This window comes from Anser anser (genome assembly GCF_964211835.1).
Source record: "Anser anser genome assembly, chromosome: 6".
Taxonomy (NCBI): domain Eukaryota; kingdom Metazoa; phylum Chordata; class Aves; order Anseriformes; family Anatidae; genus Anser; species Anser anser.
In genome coordinates this window covers 33,581,249-33,599,532 of record NC_139726.1, presented here as the reverse complement: position 1 = coordinate 33,599,532, position 18,284 = coordinate 33,581,249, and the positions used below count along the sequence as shown (strand labels likewise).

The window sequence follows — 18,284 nt, the reverse complement described above, 5'->3', positions numbered from 1 at the left end:
GGGTGTCCCGTGGATGGGATCCAGGAGATGGCCTGGAAGGGATGTCAGGCCTCTGTGCTGGGAGAAGCTGCAGAACTGGTGCCCTGACAGAGCTTGCTGACAGAACAGGGAGGAGGAAAGAACCCAGAGAAGTAGTGAGGAATTGTAAGGGTGATTGTAGCTGCTTCCCTGAGCCCAGAGAAAAAGACGGATGTTAATTAATCTGCCTGTTCCGTCGTGGAAAGGGCAGTTACAGCCCCAGACATCTGAAGACTACAGGCTGGGGAAGGGAACAAGACTGGGCAAACAACTGCATTGTCAGCTGGCTTTTCAGTTTGAGCTTTCTACCCCTACTCAGAGGGGAAGTTCTTACACCACGTGGAAGGAAGGGATGGTGGTGACAAAGCAGTGGCCGCATGGGGTGCCCAGGGAATGGCCAAGCCCCAGCTGTCATCTGTGGTTCAAGTGATATGTTAAATCGTAAGGGGTCTGAGTCGAATAGCTCTCGTGCTTTTCTTCGATGAAGCAGGAGAAGCAAAAGCCTTTCCTTGTTCTCAGTGTCAAATGCTTAATTGCAGATAGCAAAGATGAGGTGTATTCACAAATGTGCTTGCTACTAAGGATGTTTTCACATGACTACTGTTTTTGTCTTTTGTCATATGAGAAATCAGGGCTGTCATCTCACTGGCTCTTTTATTTTCTTTTCAACTCCAGAACAACATACTTTTTCTTCTGTTGCTTCTTCATCTAGATACACCGAAGCCTTGACAGATCCCAGCTACAAAGGACAGATTCTTACTCTGGCTAACCCCATTGTTGGGAACAGTGGGGTGCCTGACACAGCTGTCTTGGACGAAATGGGCCTCAGGAGGTTTCTGGAGTCCGATGGAATCAAGGTAATGGTGGCAACGCAGGAGCTGAGCGAAGGACGGTGCTAGCAGCCTGAGTGTGTGAGTGTGTGTGTGTGTGTGTAAGAATTTACTGGCACCTCATAGAAGTTAAATGAATCAATGATACTCAACTTTTCTCTTTCTTCCTCTGGGTGTTGTCTTCTGGAGAAATGGTGGCAAAAGGTAATCACTGTGCTTTCTGCACCTGGCTATGCTCTGTCTGGAAGTGGTGTGTTTCCCCTCAATGATACAAATGACACAGTTTTTGTGAACTGCTCCCCTTGATGGCTTTTTTTTCTCACATTCATGTCTGCTTCATATTTCTCTGGGTTTGTCCAGGACTGGTTTCCACGGGGAGAGCAAATGCTGTTAAGAATGAGAAGTTTCTCTGTGCAGAAACTCTTTTCCATATGCTTGTTCCGCCACAAATAGAGGGGGTGATACCTGTGTGAAGAAGGCTGCCCTTACTAGTGCAGGAACTAGTTTGTGCTTTGGTGACAGGGCACATGGGCTAAGATCAGGACTGTGTCCATGCTGTTGTGGCAGTACTGAAAAATGAAATAAAACCCATGTAATTGCAGAGCCAGTGAAATGTTTTATCTGTCCTGAGGTGAAATGACTCCTTTATAAACTATCTAACTCCACTGGAAAATGAAGTTGACTTTTGAAATGAAATGTCACTAAGAAAGTGAAAAGCTTTCTTTAAAAAATGAATCAAAATGGAATGTTTTGTCTTGTCTTAAACTTCCATTTCCTTTCTAACAAGAACTGTTTTCTTCATTCAATACAATTTGCAGTTTTAGTTACTTGGAAGCCACGCTATTCTGTGGATTTCATAATTAAAATGGCCTGGGTACATTAATGATAAACTGCTGATGTCTTTACCCCTTTGCCTGGTATCTCTTCTATGCTCTCCCACTGTGCACTATCAGGTTTGCTGTCTTTTTGTTCTGTCAGAACAGCCACACCAAGTCTGCCTGGCGTTGTGTCTTACGTGATATGGTTTGCAGCGGATGAATGTACCAGAAGGCACACGGCTAGTACAGAGTGATTCTTCAGTGCAAAATTACATTTCTTCTCTCTGCAGGTTTCAGGTTTGCTGGTGCTGGATTACAGCAATGAGTACAGTCACTGGCAGGCTGCAAGGAGTCTTGGGGAGTGGTTGCAGGAAGAAAAGGTGAGAAATCCAGGGATAACTACATGAAGAGAACAGGCCTGTGTGTCTGGGAACAAGGGAAAGAACAACCAGCTTTGAGCTGCTAACCACTTTTCTCTTGAGATGTCTTCACCAGTCTGTACTGGGCTTGTTCTGTGTTCCTTAGTTCTCTGGTTCTTTGGGGATGTTTGGTTCTTAATAAAAAAATGATCCACGTTCGATTATATTCCAGCATCTCATCAGATGTTTCTGTACTGCTGCTCCTAGTGACTGCCATGGTGGTAACCTCAAGAGCTGTTAGCTGCAGGAATCCCTCTGACTTGAAGCGGCGGGAGTTGAGGATATGCCAGTGGAGTGCAACTGACTTGTAACAGCTGGGAGGGTTAGGTGTTCAGGAGGAAGGAAGAATGTGGCTCAGAAATGAGACCAATATTTGCCATATAAGCTTTTTATTTTGAGCTTTCTAGTGCAGAAACTAGAAGTCTTGAAGAACCAAGCTATTTATGAGTGGGGAGTAGGGAGGAAAGGTGAAGAACTGCAAGTGGGGCAGCCTTGGCAATAGAGCTGCTAAGAGCCAGAGCCCTTTAACAAAGGGCACGTTCTTCTCAGCAAAGTGATCTGGCTGTTGTCTTCACGTGCCTTAGCTGCTTGTTCTCTAACTTATACTTCTCTTTTGATTTCTTCAGGTGCCTGCTCTCTATGGGATCGATACCAGAATGCTGTCCAAATTAATTCGTGACAAGGTATGATCCCCTTCCCTCGATTCAGTTTCATTAACCTTGCCGTTTTCTGGGACATTTTTCTAACAGTGCAGCAAACCTGAGGTAGCAATGCTGCTGCTGGGTTGCCTGGACCTCAGGTGCTGCTCAGATCCCCATGCTCTTCCAAAGGTTCTGGGTTTTCTATTCCACATGAGAGTGAACCAGCACGTGCTGATGTACATGAAACTCCTCTGGTAGTTGTGTCAGACACAACAGCTGGTAGTGTCACCTGCCTGTTGCCTCAGGTAGTAACAGAGATGGCAAAAATTCTGTGATATTTTGTGCATATTAGTTCATAGACAGCACCAGCTTTGGTCAATGGAAATTTTCCGGTTCCTCAGAGACTTAAGGAATGGCTATGTTAACCTAACCTGGATTCCTAACTCAGGCTGGTTTTCTTTGACTGAAACCTTTCATTATTTATAATAGCCATTACTTTTCTCTGGTTTCTGAGAGCTGACAATTGAAGGACATCAGCACGATTATGTTACTGAATGGAAGGTGGTGTTAAGGTACTTTCACATCTGCTCAAACAGTGATCAAAGCCATTCCGAAGGTAAATTGTTGTGCCTCGGAGGCTTTTCTTTTGTAATGGATTATCTGAAGCTGCTCTTTTCTTCAGTTGACCAGTCTGCAATCTGTAGTGCAAGTCCACTCCCCCATTCATTCCATAACAAAATATGAATATCAAGCCTGAATAGAGGAATATTTGTAGAAATTAATTCTTATGGGAAGATAAGGGTTTGTCCTGCTCTTACAGACAGCAGACAAGTGCAGTTTAATGCAATGGAAAACGGCAATACATTTTTCTGCTTTCTTGAGACATACCGTTTAATGGGTCCGTGTTCCTTTCATCCAAAGTAAATACACTTTCAGTGTTTATCCAGTAGCTTATCAGACAGTGTAGAGCAGTAATGCCCGTTATACTGGGACTCTGAGTGGTATTGGTTTATGGCTTTTAAAATAGTGGATAATGTAGCTTTGTCTCCTAGACTTCTCAGTCAGATTGGGGAAACAAACAAACAAACAAAAACTTTATAACTAGACATGGAATGAAATATTAATTGGGGGAGAGAACAGGGCTTTATTGTGACAAATGCAGAAATGAGCAGCAATTTGTTAAAGCTACTCTAAAGATAAATGCAGAGCACCATTTGGCTGAGTAATCCAGTGGCAAGGTAAGACAGACTATTTGTGAGAAAGGCTTTAGGGCTTTGTCATCAGCTTTTACGGGACTGGCAATGCAGTGGCACTCGGCTGTTTCTGTGGCTCCCAAGAACTTGACTTCTTTAAGGTGATGCTGACTTGCTCAGCTCTGATGCACACAAAGCAGTTTGGAGCACCTTGTGGTGTAAGATGCCACCTCAAGGTGACGAAGAATGTCAGTCACTGTTAAGATCTGTCTTCAAAACTTACCCTTAATAGTGCACCTGGCAATGCAAGGTCATGACACTTTCCTGTCTTCAGAAGTTGGCAAGGATACTTCAAGTATGACCAACCATGGAAGTATCTCAAGGAAGTATCACTAAAGCCAATGAGCAGTCCCAGCCTTCATAGGGCAAGCTGAATGTCGTGTGTGTTATCTTGACAGTGTGATATGTTAAGAGTTATCACAAAACATTGACTTCTTCTGCTTGACCATCCCCTTCCATCCTTGGAAAGTTCTGTATTGCACACACTGTCCCCATGCTGAGGAGAGTTTAACCCTAGCTTAATCCCACTTATTCCAGGAGTGGAGCAAAGCCAAAATGGGGATTTTTTTCCACTGAACTTTAATGAACAGAACACAGAGTAGGATGTGCTGCTGGCAGATCAAGGGTGTCCTAGCTTCTGTGAGGTGGTAACAGCAGTAAAGAGCAGAGCTTGCTGGAGGTAATTTTTTTTAACAGATTATTCAGCGAACAGCTCTGCTGACCTGCCTCCCACACAGCTTTGCTTTACAGCTCTGCTGCATTATAGCTATCTACAGTATGTGGCTGAAGACCTCTCAGTGGGTGTCTAAAACCAAAAAGCTGCAAACTGCCTTGGGGATTACTCCCAGATCTTATTTGGGGATCTGAAACCTGATCCTCTTGGAAGGCAACCTGTTTTACTGTCATTAGACGGCTTGCCAAGCTGTTTACAGATTTTACTGGTGGCACTGCCTCTCCCTCAGAAGAAGGATGTTGAAACTTGTTTTTAATACTAGGAAGGGATCATAAACTTCTGAAGATGCTGGAAGTGGCTATAAGCTGTCAAGAAACCATCTCTAACAGCTGCTCAGGTTGCTGTGCCTGTCAGCACCTTGCCCCAGTGTTCACAGCTTCTTTACTTGTGCTTCTTTGTTTACTGGTGTATTTCCACAGGGCACAGTACTTGGGAAGATTGAATTTGAAGGTCAACCCACAGAGTTTGCAGACCCAAATAAGCAGAACTTAATAGCAGAAGTTTCAACAAAGGTGAGAACTTTTTCTAGTCCCAGGTCTATACACTACAGGTATTAACTGCTCCCCATTTGCTCTGGGGATCATCCAATTTTTCTAAACAATCTGGGGACCTTTTTTAAACCATTCACCTTTCTAGAGCTTTGGAGGGCTGTGACCTCAACATGGTCCTTGTATGGTCCCTGTGGCTTACTAGGTGCTGTGCTGAAGCTGTAAAATAGGCTACGTTGAGCTGGATGTACTCTGAACAGTGCTCTGATCAGGGGACTGTCTGTTTCGAAGACAGGACTGAGAAGTATTGGGGATACAGTTAGACCTGGTGTGGGGGGCACACTTTCAAACAACTAACCAAAAGAAAGGTTGCTTTACTTGAATGAATTTCAGGAAAGCTCACATTTGATAGCTTGTGCTCAGGCATAATTCTGTTGAGGTGATTCCAGAAGGTATTCGTAGGCCTCAAAAAGAGACCAGCGTAGGAGTTCCCTGGCTCTAATATTGCTGGCATTAGCTGCTTTTTGTATAGCTGTGGACTGAACAGCAGCTATGTTTGTACTCCTGTTAGCAGGACATGCAAACTGTGCTCAACCACAAGCTGAGAAGAGCACTGTAACTTACCAGGTCGTAGTAAACCAGGCTTACGCTAAAAATGGTAACTGTTCTTCTACCAATGCAAGGGTCAATGTCTTGAATCGTGGACCCTTTGGGGTTTTAATTATAGGATAGACTGCCATAGGTGCATTGACTGAGGTGACAACTGAGCATGAGTCCCCATTTGCAAATTCCATGCTTACTGTGATGCTTGCAATTCCTTTAAGATCACTGAGGCTGTGGAAGAGCTCTGCAAATAATTGCTTGTGTACGGTTCCTCACACAAGCTGATGTGTGAGTGGCAAGGGTGAGAAAATGAAGCGCAAGCCTGAAGCCAGGCTTGGATTTACAATACTAACAGGTTACCTGAAATGCTACTGGAATACACAGGCAGCCTTGCAAGTCAGGGATCTCACCAACTTATGCCATGCCTCCACTGTATTTTGAGTTAGGTCCTTGTTGCTACACGGAAATATGGCAGTTGCTTATTGAGGTGTTTGTGATCTGTAATTGCAAGATGCAGGTGAAGTCATTTTGAGCAGTAACTTAGCAATAGGTAAGGTTGCTGATGCTAAACTCAGCAATTACTAAGACAGAATTGCTCTAAAGATGCTGAAAATGGCTTCTAAAAGGGCAATATGATAAGATTAACGGAGCTTTGGTGATCTTATTATGTTTATAACTTCATTTTGTAGGCTTAAAAAGCAACATCACAAATGAAGCTGACAATGAAGTAAGCTGTTCAGTGTTGGTAGTTACTGGCCAGGATAATCTATCTGTTTCTAAACAGCTATTTTTGTGTTAACCAGAATACAGTAAGACCTGCTCATCAGTTGTACCTTTGGAGTGATTTTAATCATTTATTTTTTTCTTCCTGTCCCCCACATCTTTAGGTATTAGTGATATAGATTCGATAGACTAACGCTACTTATACAGGGCGGGGAATGTAGAAAACTGCCAGTGTTTTGCAGGAACTTTTGTTGGAGATTTATTTTGGTGCCTGTGATGTTCGGGGTCCTGGAGCATATGAGAGGTATTTAAATGCTTGAAACTAATAGGTCACTTCTATCTACACATATAGTCCCATGTAGTCTTTTTGCTGTCACCACTGTTGCCAGCAGGACTTTCTCTTCTCCCTGACTGCTGGCTCAGAACCTTCCTGCATCATCCTCTCGGACTGGGAAGTTTTTTATAGGTTGTGCTGTGACCACATGAGGGAAATCCTCTGGCTTTAGAAGGAATATATTTTAACAGTTCCCTACTTGAGCTTCTGGTCTAGCTTCTGCGTAGACATACTCTCGACCAGATGTAGGGGTCAGTGCTCTGCAGTACAGAGGAAGAGTAAGTGTGAGAAGTGGGGGAAGGCTTGTGAAGACAGCAGCACCTAAAATCAGTTGGGAAAGGTGTTAACAAATCATAGCCTAATTAATTGGACAGGGGAAAGTTTTGAGGAGGAAGCAATTAAAATAACTCAAAGAAGTTTTGTTCCACAATTCTCTCTGGCCGTTAGAACAGCCAAGGAGAACATTTGAGGGAGATGTTTGGTTCATAATGTTTCACAGATTTTTTTTAGTAGGGGTGTTGTGAGGAAATGAGGAGTCCCCAAAAGCCCTTCTAAAAAGGTGGGTGAGTTTTTCCTAAGGGACTCTGGCACATAGCACAAAGTTAATTTCTGTGAAAACTGGGTGCATCAATTCTCTTGGGATTGTTGAAGTCCTTTTCCTAGAAGCTTGAAAGGCAGCAGATAGAAGACCCTTGCAGTTGCTTTGCAGCAATGCAGTTCCACCAGCCTATGCAAGAAGAATCTGCTTGTGTACTCCTGACTGAAGATACTGTCATACCTCTCAAGGCCGAGTATCAATAGCAGATTCACTGTACTCATTCTCAAAAAAGGGATTGTGAGGCACTTTGCCATTGCTTTATGTGGTGTGAGCTATGAGATGTTCTGATACAAAATCTCCTTTCAGCGTTACAGAGCAGGAGTCGCAACAGCAGTGGTAACACTGCTGGCTCTGTGCTGATTCTTGTCCCATTTAAGGGTGGAGTACAGACCAAATGATGGCTGGTGAGCAGCAGCTAGAAACCTTGTAGCGAAGGGAGATGGCTTCTCGCACCCCGTTTCTTTCACCTCTGCTCCTGAAACGGCAGGCAGTCACTCCTGATGATGATCCGAGACGTCCTCACACAGGACATGCTCTTGCTTCCATCATTAAAAATCTCTTCTTGTTTTTTGAGAAGAAAACAATTAAAACAAGAACTTAATTAGGATAACACAAAGTGAGGGACTGTAATATGCTGCTAAAACTTCATCTTATACTCCCTGCAGAGGGGATGTTTTTTCCTTCTGGCTGGTCCTAATCTCCCTTGAAAAGATTGTTTGTCACCAGCACCATGGCATATTGGGAATGGTCTTTAGCATCTTTTCCTAAAAAGGCCTAGCTGTGAAATTTCAATGCCAGGGAAGCCAATTAAAAGGGAGATTTTAGCTTACAAAAAAAAAATTTAAAAAAATGGTGTATTGCACAAGAGGAAGGACACTTTAGATAAAGTACACTTATGAATATCAACTTTCAGGAGCTGAGAGTAGCTGAAGGTAAGCACAGTGTTTGCTTTTAGAAAGTAGAAGGCTGTCTTATGTGCTTATTGGTGAGCGGCATCCCATGCTGGCACTAACTGCAGTTGTATAACCAGTAAAATAATTCAGCAGACTTCAGAAACTTCAGAAAGAAGCTGTCCATAAAGATCCCAACATCAATGCTAGAGCCATCTCTCAATGTCTCCATGTTGCAGTATCAAGACCCATAAAATAGATGGTGGTTTGGCTCCATCATCTTCCATCCTGGTTGCAACCAGGAAGGATAAGTGGGTGTACTGAAATGGTCCAGAGGCAGGGGATGTGTAGTGACAATTTACTTTGTGGGATGGGAACAACAGCTGGAAGAGAAGGTGCCAGAAGTGTAGTCTGATGTGTACAACTGCTGCTGCCACACGAACATCTGTGATGCTCAGTGGCACCCACTGGAGGTCTATCGCAGAATATATCATATCCAGCCATGCTGTGCTTTGGTCCTGCTGTGACTGGAGGCTCAGGGTTGTGTTTAATGTGATGGAGCCATAGCTGGTGGTCGTGAAGCAGGCTTGCTCCACTGGCATCAGCACGATGACTTCCCTTCAGCTGGAAACCTCTCCCCATGTATCTGGCAATTCGATTGGGCTGCAATGATCTGTGAGAACCGACTTGCTACTTCACTGCTAATGAGGTGAAACACTGGAAAAAAGGTTGTCATTAGCTATGGAAACAAGTGGTTTCTTAGGGATTGCTGTTACTGCTGTAATCAACAGTATATAAAATGGTATTGTAACTTTTAACAAAAAAAATATAAAGTGTTAACATGTGTGGTACTTTTGGAGATTTCTTTGTAAGAGGACTGTTAAGCACCAGTTGCTGCATGTTGGTGAAGAGTTATTTTGCTGCTCACCTTCCCTGTGTTTTGGGGGGCAGGAGGTGATCTGTCATTTACAGCATGGCCTTTCTTTTTGTAGGAAGTCAAGGTATATGGCAGAGGGAATCCAATTAAAGTTGTAGCAGTTGACTGTGGGTTGAAGTACAACGTTATTCGTCTGCTGGTAAAGGTAGGTCAGTGCTTTATATCCTTATTTCCTGTTTTGCTTTGATAAGAACCTTGCCTGTACTCGGTAGCCTTCCTTTCAGCTGGACACATTCATTCCAATAGCAGTCTCCCTCCTAAAATGAGGTACAGGTGGTTTTATTTTTAGGATGATTTTTATGGACTGTGAGGTGTTTTCTGAATTTGATGCATGGTATTGAGGGGGGTGAGGAAGAGGAATTGTGCAGCAACCTTTCAGCCTTGAAGAATCCCAGAAAGATGATCTTTAGAGAAGCTGTGGTGCTCTGTCTCTTAAGAACAACCAACCCAACATTGCCAAAAACGAATAAACGGGAAAAACTTTGCAGTGAGAGTGGTTGGTGAATGGCTGAAACAGGTAACCAGAAAAGTTGTGGAATGTCTGTCCCCGAAGATGCTGAAAACTGCCCTAAAGTGGAAGTCACCCCTGCTTTGAGCAGGGATTGGACCAGATGACGTCCTGAGCTCCCTCCAGCCAGATTCTTTAATTCTAGGATTCTTTGAAAATCTTTTCCTATTGTTAGCACTGACATGGAGCAGTCCTTACTTCTCTAGCCGTACAGGAGGAATGAAGGTGGTGTCCTCTTATTCTTTAGATGCACAAGGTTTACTTGTTTCAGTTTTCTAGTTAATGTGTATGTTCATCCCCTTTAAGGTGTGCAGGACTATTGCTGGCATGTTGTAGAGGCTGAGAAGCCCTGTGTTGGCAGTTAGGATGAATGCACTGTGTAAAAGTGAATGTGTTACTTGTGTATACACACCTCTTTTGCATTCAATTACTAACTTTTGATCTCATTAGTGAATTTCAAAAATACTTGGCAAACACTGAGGTGGCTCAAAGATGAAAAATCGTAGCAGGCTTGTAGAAATAATCTGGACATAATTAATAATAGCCTCGTTATTGTTCCTGACAAGGGAACGGCTGAAATCCCAATTCAGCCGCCTCCAGACACACATTCATTTGTTCCTTTGCTCCCCTCATTGCTTGTCTTTCCCTTTGATTTTCTCCCAGCGAGGTGCCGAAGTACATCTGGTTCCATGGGACCATGATTTTACCAGCATGGAGTATGATGGCCTTGTAATTTCTGGAGGTCCAGGGAATCCGATGAATGCCCAGGAGGTGATTCAGAGTGTCAGAAAGGTAGAGTATGATAGCCACAGGCCATTTTTTCATGTTTATTTGCCTTCTTTTCCAAGTGTCTGAGGTCTAAACAGTTGGTCCTTCAGCACCTTTGTGACCTTGTGAAAGAAGAGCCTTGATTTCACAGTGCTCCCGTTTGAAATAATGTCGTGCTTTAATGTAAAGCATCCTTGCTCATTCCCCTTGAGTAGACCGAGACACCAAGCTGTGCTCTGAGCTTTCCCTCTGAGGAGAGGAGAAATCTTTCCTTTATAGGCTGTTGCCAGCCTTTCATTCCACTCTTCCCTTCTCCACTTCCCAAAGGCTGTGTGGCTGCTGTGGGGGAAGTGCAGGAGGGCTAGGAGCGTAGCATGGGTTATGCTGGAAGTGCTGAACAGTGACACTCCAATAGCTTTTGAAAACCTTTTCATTACAGGTGCTGGAGAGCAATCGCCCAGAGCCTCTGTTTGGAATTAGCATGGGGCATGTAATCACTGGAATAGCAGCCGGAGCTACTTCCTACAAGATGCAGACGGCCAACAGGTACGGCATCTCTTCTGCTCCCCGGGGCCCGGACAGACCAGCTCAGTGCTGCACACACAGTAGCAGTGCCTTGCTTCAAAGTGCCTTAACAGGAGCTAGCTTGGCAGTAATGTTATTTCTTCATTCTTGCCATTCTCATCTGCCTTTAATTTAAACTGCCATGGTGTGCATTGCTTTTTTTTTTTGAAGGTGCTTCATTGAGTTTGAGTAACTGGTCCCCCACCAAACTGAAGGACAGCAAAGTTTCTCCCAGGATTTATCATTTTGAGAATGGCTACCAGTATTGAACAGCTACTGTTGAACTGCTATGTATAGTTCCTCAGCTATGAGTCCCTCCTAATTGTGGCTTTTAGACATATCCAGCACTTCTGTCCTCTGTTCTCTGACCCTTTCGTTCTCCCTTTCTCTTTCAGAGGACAGAACCAGCCTGTCCTGAATGCAGTGAATGGACAGGCTGTCATCACTGCTCAGAACCACGGTTATGCCATCGACAGCTCTACCCTCCCACCTGGCTGGAAACCTCTCTTTGTCAATGCCAATGATCAAACAAATGAGGTGAGTGCATGCTTTCTAGATACCTACACATAGCAGCCTCTAATAAACAAAGACTGTCTCACTTTATTTTCCCTCCTTGAAGCTTGCAGTCAGGTTACAATTAGTCCTCAAAACTAAACTTGATGACACGGCCATATCCTTTACTCGGGGTCCTGCCTTACAGCCCCAAAGGGGGTAAACCATTACCTCTGTCCATGCTAGCCCAACGCGTAGGACTGCAGCAGTGACCTCACGATTTCCCTGGAAGTGCTGCCTTATTAACTTCTGTGACTTCCCCACTGCAAGGGTGCTAGCCTGTGCCACTGTAATTTTGTGTCAGTTCTGTTTTATACTGCACAGAAAAGGGATATTACTGGAGTCTGGTTTGTTTTGTTAATATAAATAGAATCCAAAGGCCTAAAGATCAGGAGGCAGACAGGTAACTGCCTCTAGAGAACGATTTACAGGATCTGATGAAGAGGCCTCATGTCAAGTAATGCTCCGTGTGGAGGGGTCTTCTGTTTCGTATAAATGCCCCACATTGAGTCTGGCAGAACGGACAGTGCTGCTCTGGCATATCCCGGCTATACTTTGCAGGATCAAGGAGCAGTAATTTCCAGCTGATGGTTTGAGAGTAAGATTGTTGTTCATCACTTCGTGTTGTCTTTGTCCTTGCAGGTGTATTTAAGCAGAGACAAATGTTGCCAAACAAGGTATTAATACAAAGGATTTACAAGTGTCATTCAGTTTTTGAAGTGACTTTGTTTTGGCTGTGTTGGCACACTGAACCCTTCCATTCTCAGGCCTTTCATGCTTGCTTTAGGTGAATTTTGGGGACAAATGTCATGGTGTTTTTGCTTAAATCAGGTGGTAAGGCTGGACATGGGTCTTCTGGATCTAGAAGCATATTCTTTTATGTGACCTGAACGAAGCATTTCTGCAACCCCCAAAGCAGCATCAGGCTCCTAAACCTTTATAGATCTGTCCATATGGTGGAGAGGGACAAGAGACATTGCAGTTCTAGCATGGGGTGCACAAACAGGAACAGGACTGGATGGGCTCTCCTCTGCAGTCTGCATTCCTCTATTTGGAAGAGAAGAAACACTTCCTGTGACCGACCTGGCACAACACAGTTGGACAGGGCCAGCACAGGTTTCTAAATACTGACAAGCCATGGAGTGAATATATTTTGAAAAGGTGTTAGTACGGAACTAGAAATAACATGAGCATTCAGGGAAAATGTGGCAGACTCAGGATGTTCTTTACTCTGAGGGCAGTAACTCTTACTGTGGGCAGGAGCTCATCTCATGTCCCTGTCGTATCCCTGCAGCCCGGGATGGCACTGTTACTCTGTAGGAGCTGCTGGGGCTTCTTTGCCCGTTCGTGAGGGTAACAGGTTTATATCTGAGCTATTTTTTCCGGGATTCTCTCTTAAGGGAACCTTGGTTTCTTCCATCTGGAATCAGGGGCCATGAGCAGTGACAGCTACAATGTAGTCTGCTAGTGGACTGCCCTGCCTGGTGCTGTCAGGCCATGCAAATGAGAGGTTTGTTTTGCCTGGCTCCAAGTGGAAATACAAGCACCATCTCCAAACTCAGCTTAGGTCTTTCATACCATTGCTCATCCAGAGCAGTGGTCCCACTTCGTCACAGGCCTGCAAATGACCCAGGGCATGGCCTTGTGTCAGCATTTGAAGTGAGTTATGGAAGTAAAGAGCATGACCAAAATATCTTTCTTCTGTAACAGCACCAGCCAAATCAGAGCAGTAAAAACAGTGAAACAGCCTTCTTCAGAGTGATCTTTTACTCGCTCTGCATGTTTTTGCTTCTTTGCCTGGTCCAGGATCCCCTCTGGAGGGAGACCAGCCTATCTGTTCTGCTAAGTGCATGCAATTTAATAGGGTTTGCTACTGTAATGGAAGTGATGTCTCTACCATGCTTCTCAGCCACGCACAGCTCAGTGGGTAATGCACGCATTGGAACATTAGCAGAAGAGCAAAAGGCTCCATGGTAAGGCTCCTCAAGTAGGACGTAGTTTGAAGACTGTGCATGAAACAGGTTTCAATTTGGCAGCCACTAAAAACATCTCAGCCCCTTGGCCTTCAGTGCTTACAGGGATAAGATCTGGCTTTCTGCTGTCTTTCCTACTTGCAAGGAGTCATCTACGATGATTGTTTTTATTCCCGCAGGGAATTATGCATGAGACCAGACCAATTTTCACAGCACAGTTCTACCCAGATGCAAATCCCGGTCCGACAGACACAGAGGTATTGTATGAGGATTGATCTGGGCTTGCTTTTAGGGGGCCTGGGGAGTGCAGATATGTATCAGCTACAATAACAAGTCTTTATGTTGTTGATGGTCCTAAATCTTGTTTTCGGAGAAGTCAGAATCCTCACAGAGGACCCAGTCATGCATAGGCTTGTGTCTGCTTAGCTTGATCCACAGCTAATTACAATCAGCAGCAAGGCGTCTATTGACTTCTGTGTGCTTTGGATCAATGATTCCATTCACATGATGCGCATGCTTTGAGTCCTGGTGGGATTATTTGTGTGTTGGAAGTTACTGAAGTGCTTAAGGCTTTGCAGGATCAGGCTCAAATCTCTTGTACCTGGGGTGATTGCAAAAGGAAAAGGATTTCATCTTACAGAAAAAACACTAGCCAGATGTTTTGTAATAAAATCATTAACTTTCTAATACATTTTAGTTCCACTTTCAAATTTTATAATTACTGTAGAGTTATGTAAATGAATTCACACTTCCTCACTCTGGTTCTCCTAAGTGAAATGAAATTTTAATCCCCCATCTGTGACTTCGCACAAATTCTATAACAACTGGTTGCATAGTCACAGAGTATGACTAAGCAGCAGCAGGGGATGTGGAAGGCAGAGAAAGCACATCTGAACAGAAATACACTTAGTGTTTCTTGAGAAGGTGGAAGAATACATGGAAGTGCTTATTTTAATCTTAGTTTGATGTTGTTGATTAAACCTGCAAGTAAATCTCTTGATATCAAGACGTTTCCTACCAATCTGACCTGTAAAGCTCAGAGAATGTGGAACAACCCTTGGCTCTGGCTTCTCCAAGTATGTGCACTTCTACTGCTTGGATGGATTTGGGAACCTGGACCCCTTGTGGGCCCCATCAGTCAGGTGCAGTCACAGCCTGCCTCGCTGTGTCCTGCTGCTGCTTCTCCTGTGGGATGAGGCACATGGAAGCTAGAGAAAACTTCCCTCACAGCTGCTCTGGGATCTCCTCTGGAGGGACCAAACAGCTGACACTTAGACACACCTGTTCAGACCCCAGCTCTGTAGCAGACTCCATTCCACATCGCTCGCTTGAGTTAGTTAAGCATCTGCTCTTCTGTATTTTAGCTTTCAGTGCACACTCTTTCCTTATGCTGCCAGCCATATATAAGCAGAGCTCACAGACATGATTTATAAGTGTTTTCTCCCTGATATGACCGCACTTTCTTGAATGCAGCTTTGTCAGATACAGCAAAGTCATTATAAATAATGGTCCCCTCTTCTCTGGTGGTATGAGTGTGCCTTCAGAAGGCAGCGGAGCAGAGTTGATAGCTTGAGCTCACAAATGGCCTGTTTTTTTTTTTTCTTCTTTGCATATTATTTGTTTAGTTCCACTTTGGAGATTAAATTCATGTGTTTATTTTTCCTAGTTCCTGTTTGACTCATTTATTTCACTGGTTAAGAGAGGGAAAGGCACTACCATTGCTTCGGTCCTGCCCAAGGCTGGAGCAGCAGCTTCTAGAGTGGAGGTCAGTGCACAGACGCTCTTTGTTCCTGCCTGTCAGTAAGGCTGGAAGCTTGCTGACTCCTGCTGAAGCCACTGTACTAAATGGCATAAAAAGCAGGCCATGGAGGTCAAAGGATTCCTCCCTGTACAAAAGGCCTGTCCTAGAGTCATCTAGCTTTTCTTGTGTTGTTGACTCCCTTTTCTTTTGGAAATTTGTAAGATCTGACATTTTGTGTATTTTTCTTTCTAGTTCTCCCAAGAAAGGTGCTCTCACAGCAGTATAGGAGGTGCCCAGGGATAATCCAGCCATGATATCTTGTGCCAGCATCATAATATTGATGCCCTGTTGCTTGGCAAAGAAGTCTGAAATACCTAGTGTGAGCTGAATTTCAGACAGTTTTGCTATCTTAGAAGGCAGCTGGACTTTGTGGTCAGCCAAAATGAGGCATGGTTGTCTATGAGCACATGATAAAATTAACACATGTATTGCATGCCTTATGCATAAGCTGTGTTTCTCTAACCAGAGAGATATGGGACAATTCCTGTAGAAATATTCTTAGAAGTAAAAACTGCAGAGTTCTTGGAGGTGACTTTTATTTTCTTTTTAGAACTTAAGATTTTTAACTTGAGATTGTTCTGTGCTGCGCAGTCTCTGTTCATTTTGCTATCCACCACCATGGGACTGAATTTTTCCATACTGTTTCACACCTCTAGGTCTCCAAAGTTCTCATTCTTGGATCTGGGGGCTTGTCCATTGGTCAGGCAGGGGAATTCGATTACTCTGGATCTCAGGCTGTGAAAGCCATGAAGGTGAGATAGATACTTCAGAAATGCTAACTTTATTTAATTTATTTTCCCTTGTCACAGTGAATGTTTGTCCAACTCTGTTATTGCAGGGTCAGGGAAGCTGGTAGAATAAATAATAAAATTACCCATTTTTGGTTTATGAATTTGTTGGTTGTGTGATCTGAGTTAGCCACTCAGAAGTATCAACTGAAGAGCGACATTCTTGAGGTTTCCATTTCAGCCTTCAGATGGTTTGTTATTTTTGTTATGTGACTGATCACTCCAGGCTTGTCATATTGTCCTGCACTCTGGTCAAATGAAGAGGAGGAATATGGTTAGCAACAGCTGAGCTGAAATCACTGAAACTTGTGGTGTGCTGACAATGCAAGGCAGACAAATAATAACAGCAGCAGAGCAGTTGGCTGCTATCAAGACCATTATGCAAAAGATTTTGAACCCCTTATCAAAACAGTTTTTCTAAATGTTTATTTTAAATGGAATGAGTGTTTTAAAGTTCACATATGCCAAGTTTTGTTTCCAGAGTGAATTCATGATTTTGAAAGGAATAAATGAAAAGTCATCCTTTTGGATGACTTTTGTCCAATAAATTTAATATCCCACTTCTGAAGTCCCCTTTCTGAAGCCTGGAGAGCTTTATTATTCTCCTAATTTGAAGAAGGAGAGACTGTATGGGTCCGTCTGACAGAATCAGAGCAGTTATAGCAGCTGCCCTCAGACAAGGTGATTACTGTGATCTGCACTGAAGCTAACTAAAGTCAGGGCCATTCTATTCCTGTGCTGACCCTGGAGTCAGCAAAGGGGAAAAAATCAATTACAGTAATCTTAAATACAGTCTGGGGTAGGTCTGCATTGGTCTTAATGTTACAACACGTATTGTATGTGCTTTGTGTCTTGTATTGCTATTGCTGGCTGCTAGCTTGAAGTGGCCATGTTGTCAAGATGATGACAAGTTAGGAGTGGAGGATCCCAGAGCTGGTGAGTACAGATAATGACCTGGGTTGGACAAGAGGCCTCTCTGTCCCTTCTTCCCCTTCTTTTCTCTTTCATCCTTCAAACTCAGCTCCGGTTTGTTGGGAAAAAAAGTGTTTTTTGTTTTTTTTTTTGTGTGTGTGTGTGTTGTTTTATTTTTTTAATGATAAATCTCCCTAGCTTGACCTCCCGCAGTGCTCTTTCCCTTCCTGTAGCCACCAGCCAGCTGCTCTGATCTGCTGCAGGCTAATCAGCCATTCCAGCAGCAACGCTTGCTCTTCCTGACCTTGCCTCTGGGAGTGTGATTTACAGCTGCATGCAGGAGAGAAGGCAGTTGGTCAGTAGCTGTCAGGAGAAAGCTGCAGAACATGGATGGGAGAGAACAGGGACAATTAACAGGAGACAAAAAAAAAAAAGGAGATTTCTTTCCCCTTAGACATCTTAGTTTTATTTTCGTTTAAAAAATCGATATTGATTCTCACTGCTGGATGTTCTGATTCACTCTGCTACGCATTGCTGTTCTTCCTAGTCTGCTGGATGCCAGGTCCTTACAAGAAGGTGCTGCAGTTTACATTCAGTCCTACACAGTTACGTGTGTGCCTCTTTTTAGAGTAAGACCCCATGGAGCTGGGGCTGCCCCAGTCGGTGAATTTGTATTTGCAAGAATGTTCATCGAAGGCAGGAACAAACTATGAAGAGGGAGGCCGGGAAGCATCTGTGAACAGCGGAGAGTGGCTCGTGGTCATCTGAAAAATCTTCATGATTACTTGGGCTGGGGATTCTCCCAACTGTTCTGTGTACAGGTGGCTATTGCACAAAAGGAAGAATACTTCAGGAAGACTCCATTATTAATTTGCTGTTTTAATTAAGTTGTGATAAAGATCTCCAGCTAGGATGGGTGGACGTTGTGCGTAGCGTTATGTGCATACAACAACAACAACAAAGGAAAATTAAAAAGGCAGAAGTTGAAGGAAAGGGTTACAAAGGCAAACAGCAAGTGGATTAAAATCTAGAATCCCAAATAACTAGGCCTGGGGATGTGATATCAGTAAAAACTTCTCTCTTAGCACAGCGGGCATTAATTCTGCTCATTAATTATGTTCCTCATCACTGCC

General features: G+C 43.7%; 1 protein-coding gene across 8 annotated transcripts in view; it reads left to right on the top strand.

Moving 5' to 3' along the window:
- The window catches only part of CPS1 (carbamoyl-phosphate synthase 1), a 116,752-nt gene that overhangs the window by 34,255 nt on the left and 64,213 nt on the right, over positions 1 to 18,284 (top strand). For all 8 annotated transcript variants that reach the window (XM_083842155.1, XM_083842156.1, XM_083842157.1 and 5 more), the window contains 11 exons: positions 731 to 875; positions 1,957 to 2,046; positions 2,712 to 2,768; positions 5,132 to 5,224; positions 9,341 to 9,430; positions 10,457 to 10,585; positions 11,001 to 11,107; positions 11,521 to 11,662; positions 13,830 to 13,907; positions 15,317 to 15,415; positions 16,108 to 16,203. In XM_083842155.1, coding sequence (XP_083698281.1) covers positions 731 to 875; positions 1,957 to 2,046; positions 2,712 to 2,768; positions 5,132 to 5,224; positions 9,341 to 9,430; positions 10,457 to 10,585; positions 11,001 to 11,107; positions 11,521 to 11,662; positions 13,830 to 13,907; positions 15,317 to 15,415; positions 16,108 to 16,203 — 1,126 coding nt within the window. The remainder of the gene's footprint in view (positions 1 to 730; positions 876 to 1,956; positions 2,047 to 2,711; positions 2,769 to 5,131; positions 5,225 to 9,340; positions 9,431 to 10,456; positions 10,586 to 11,000; positions 11,108 to 11,520; positions 11,663 to 13,829; positions 13,908 to 15,316; positions 15,416 to 16,107; positions 16,204 to 18,284) is intronic.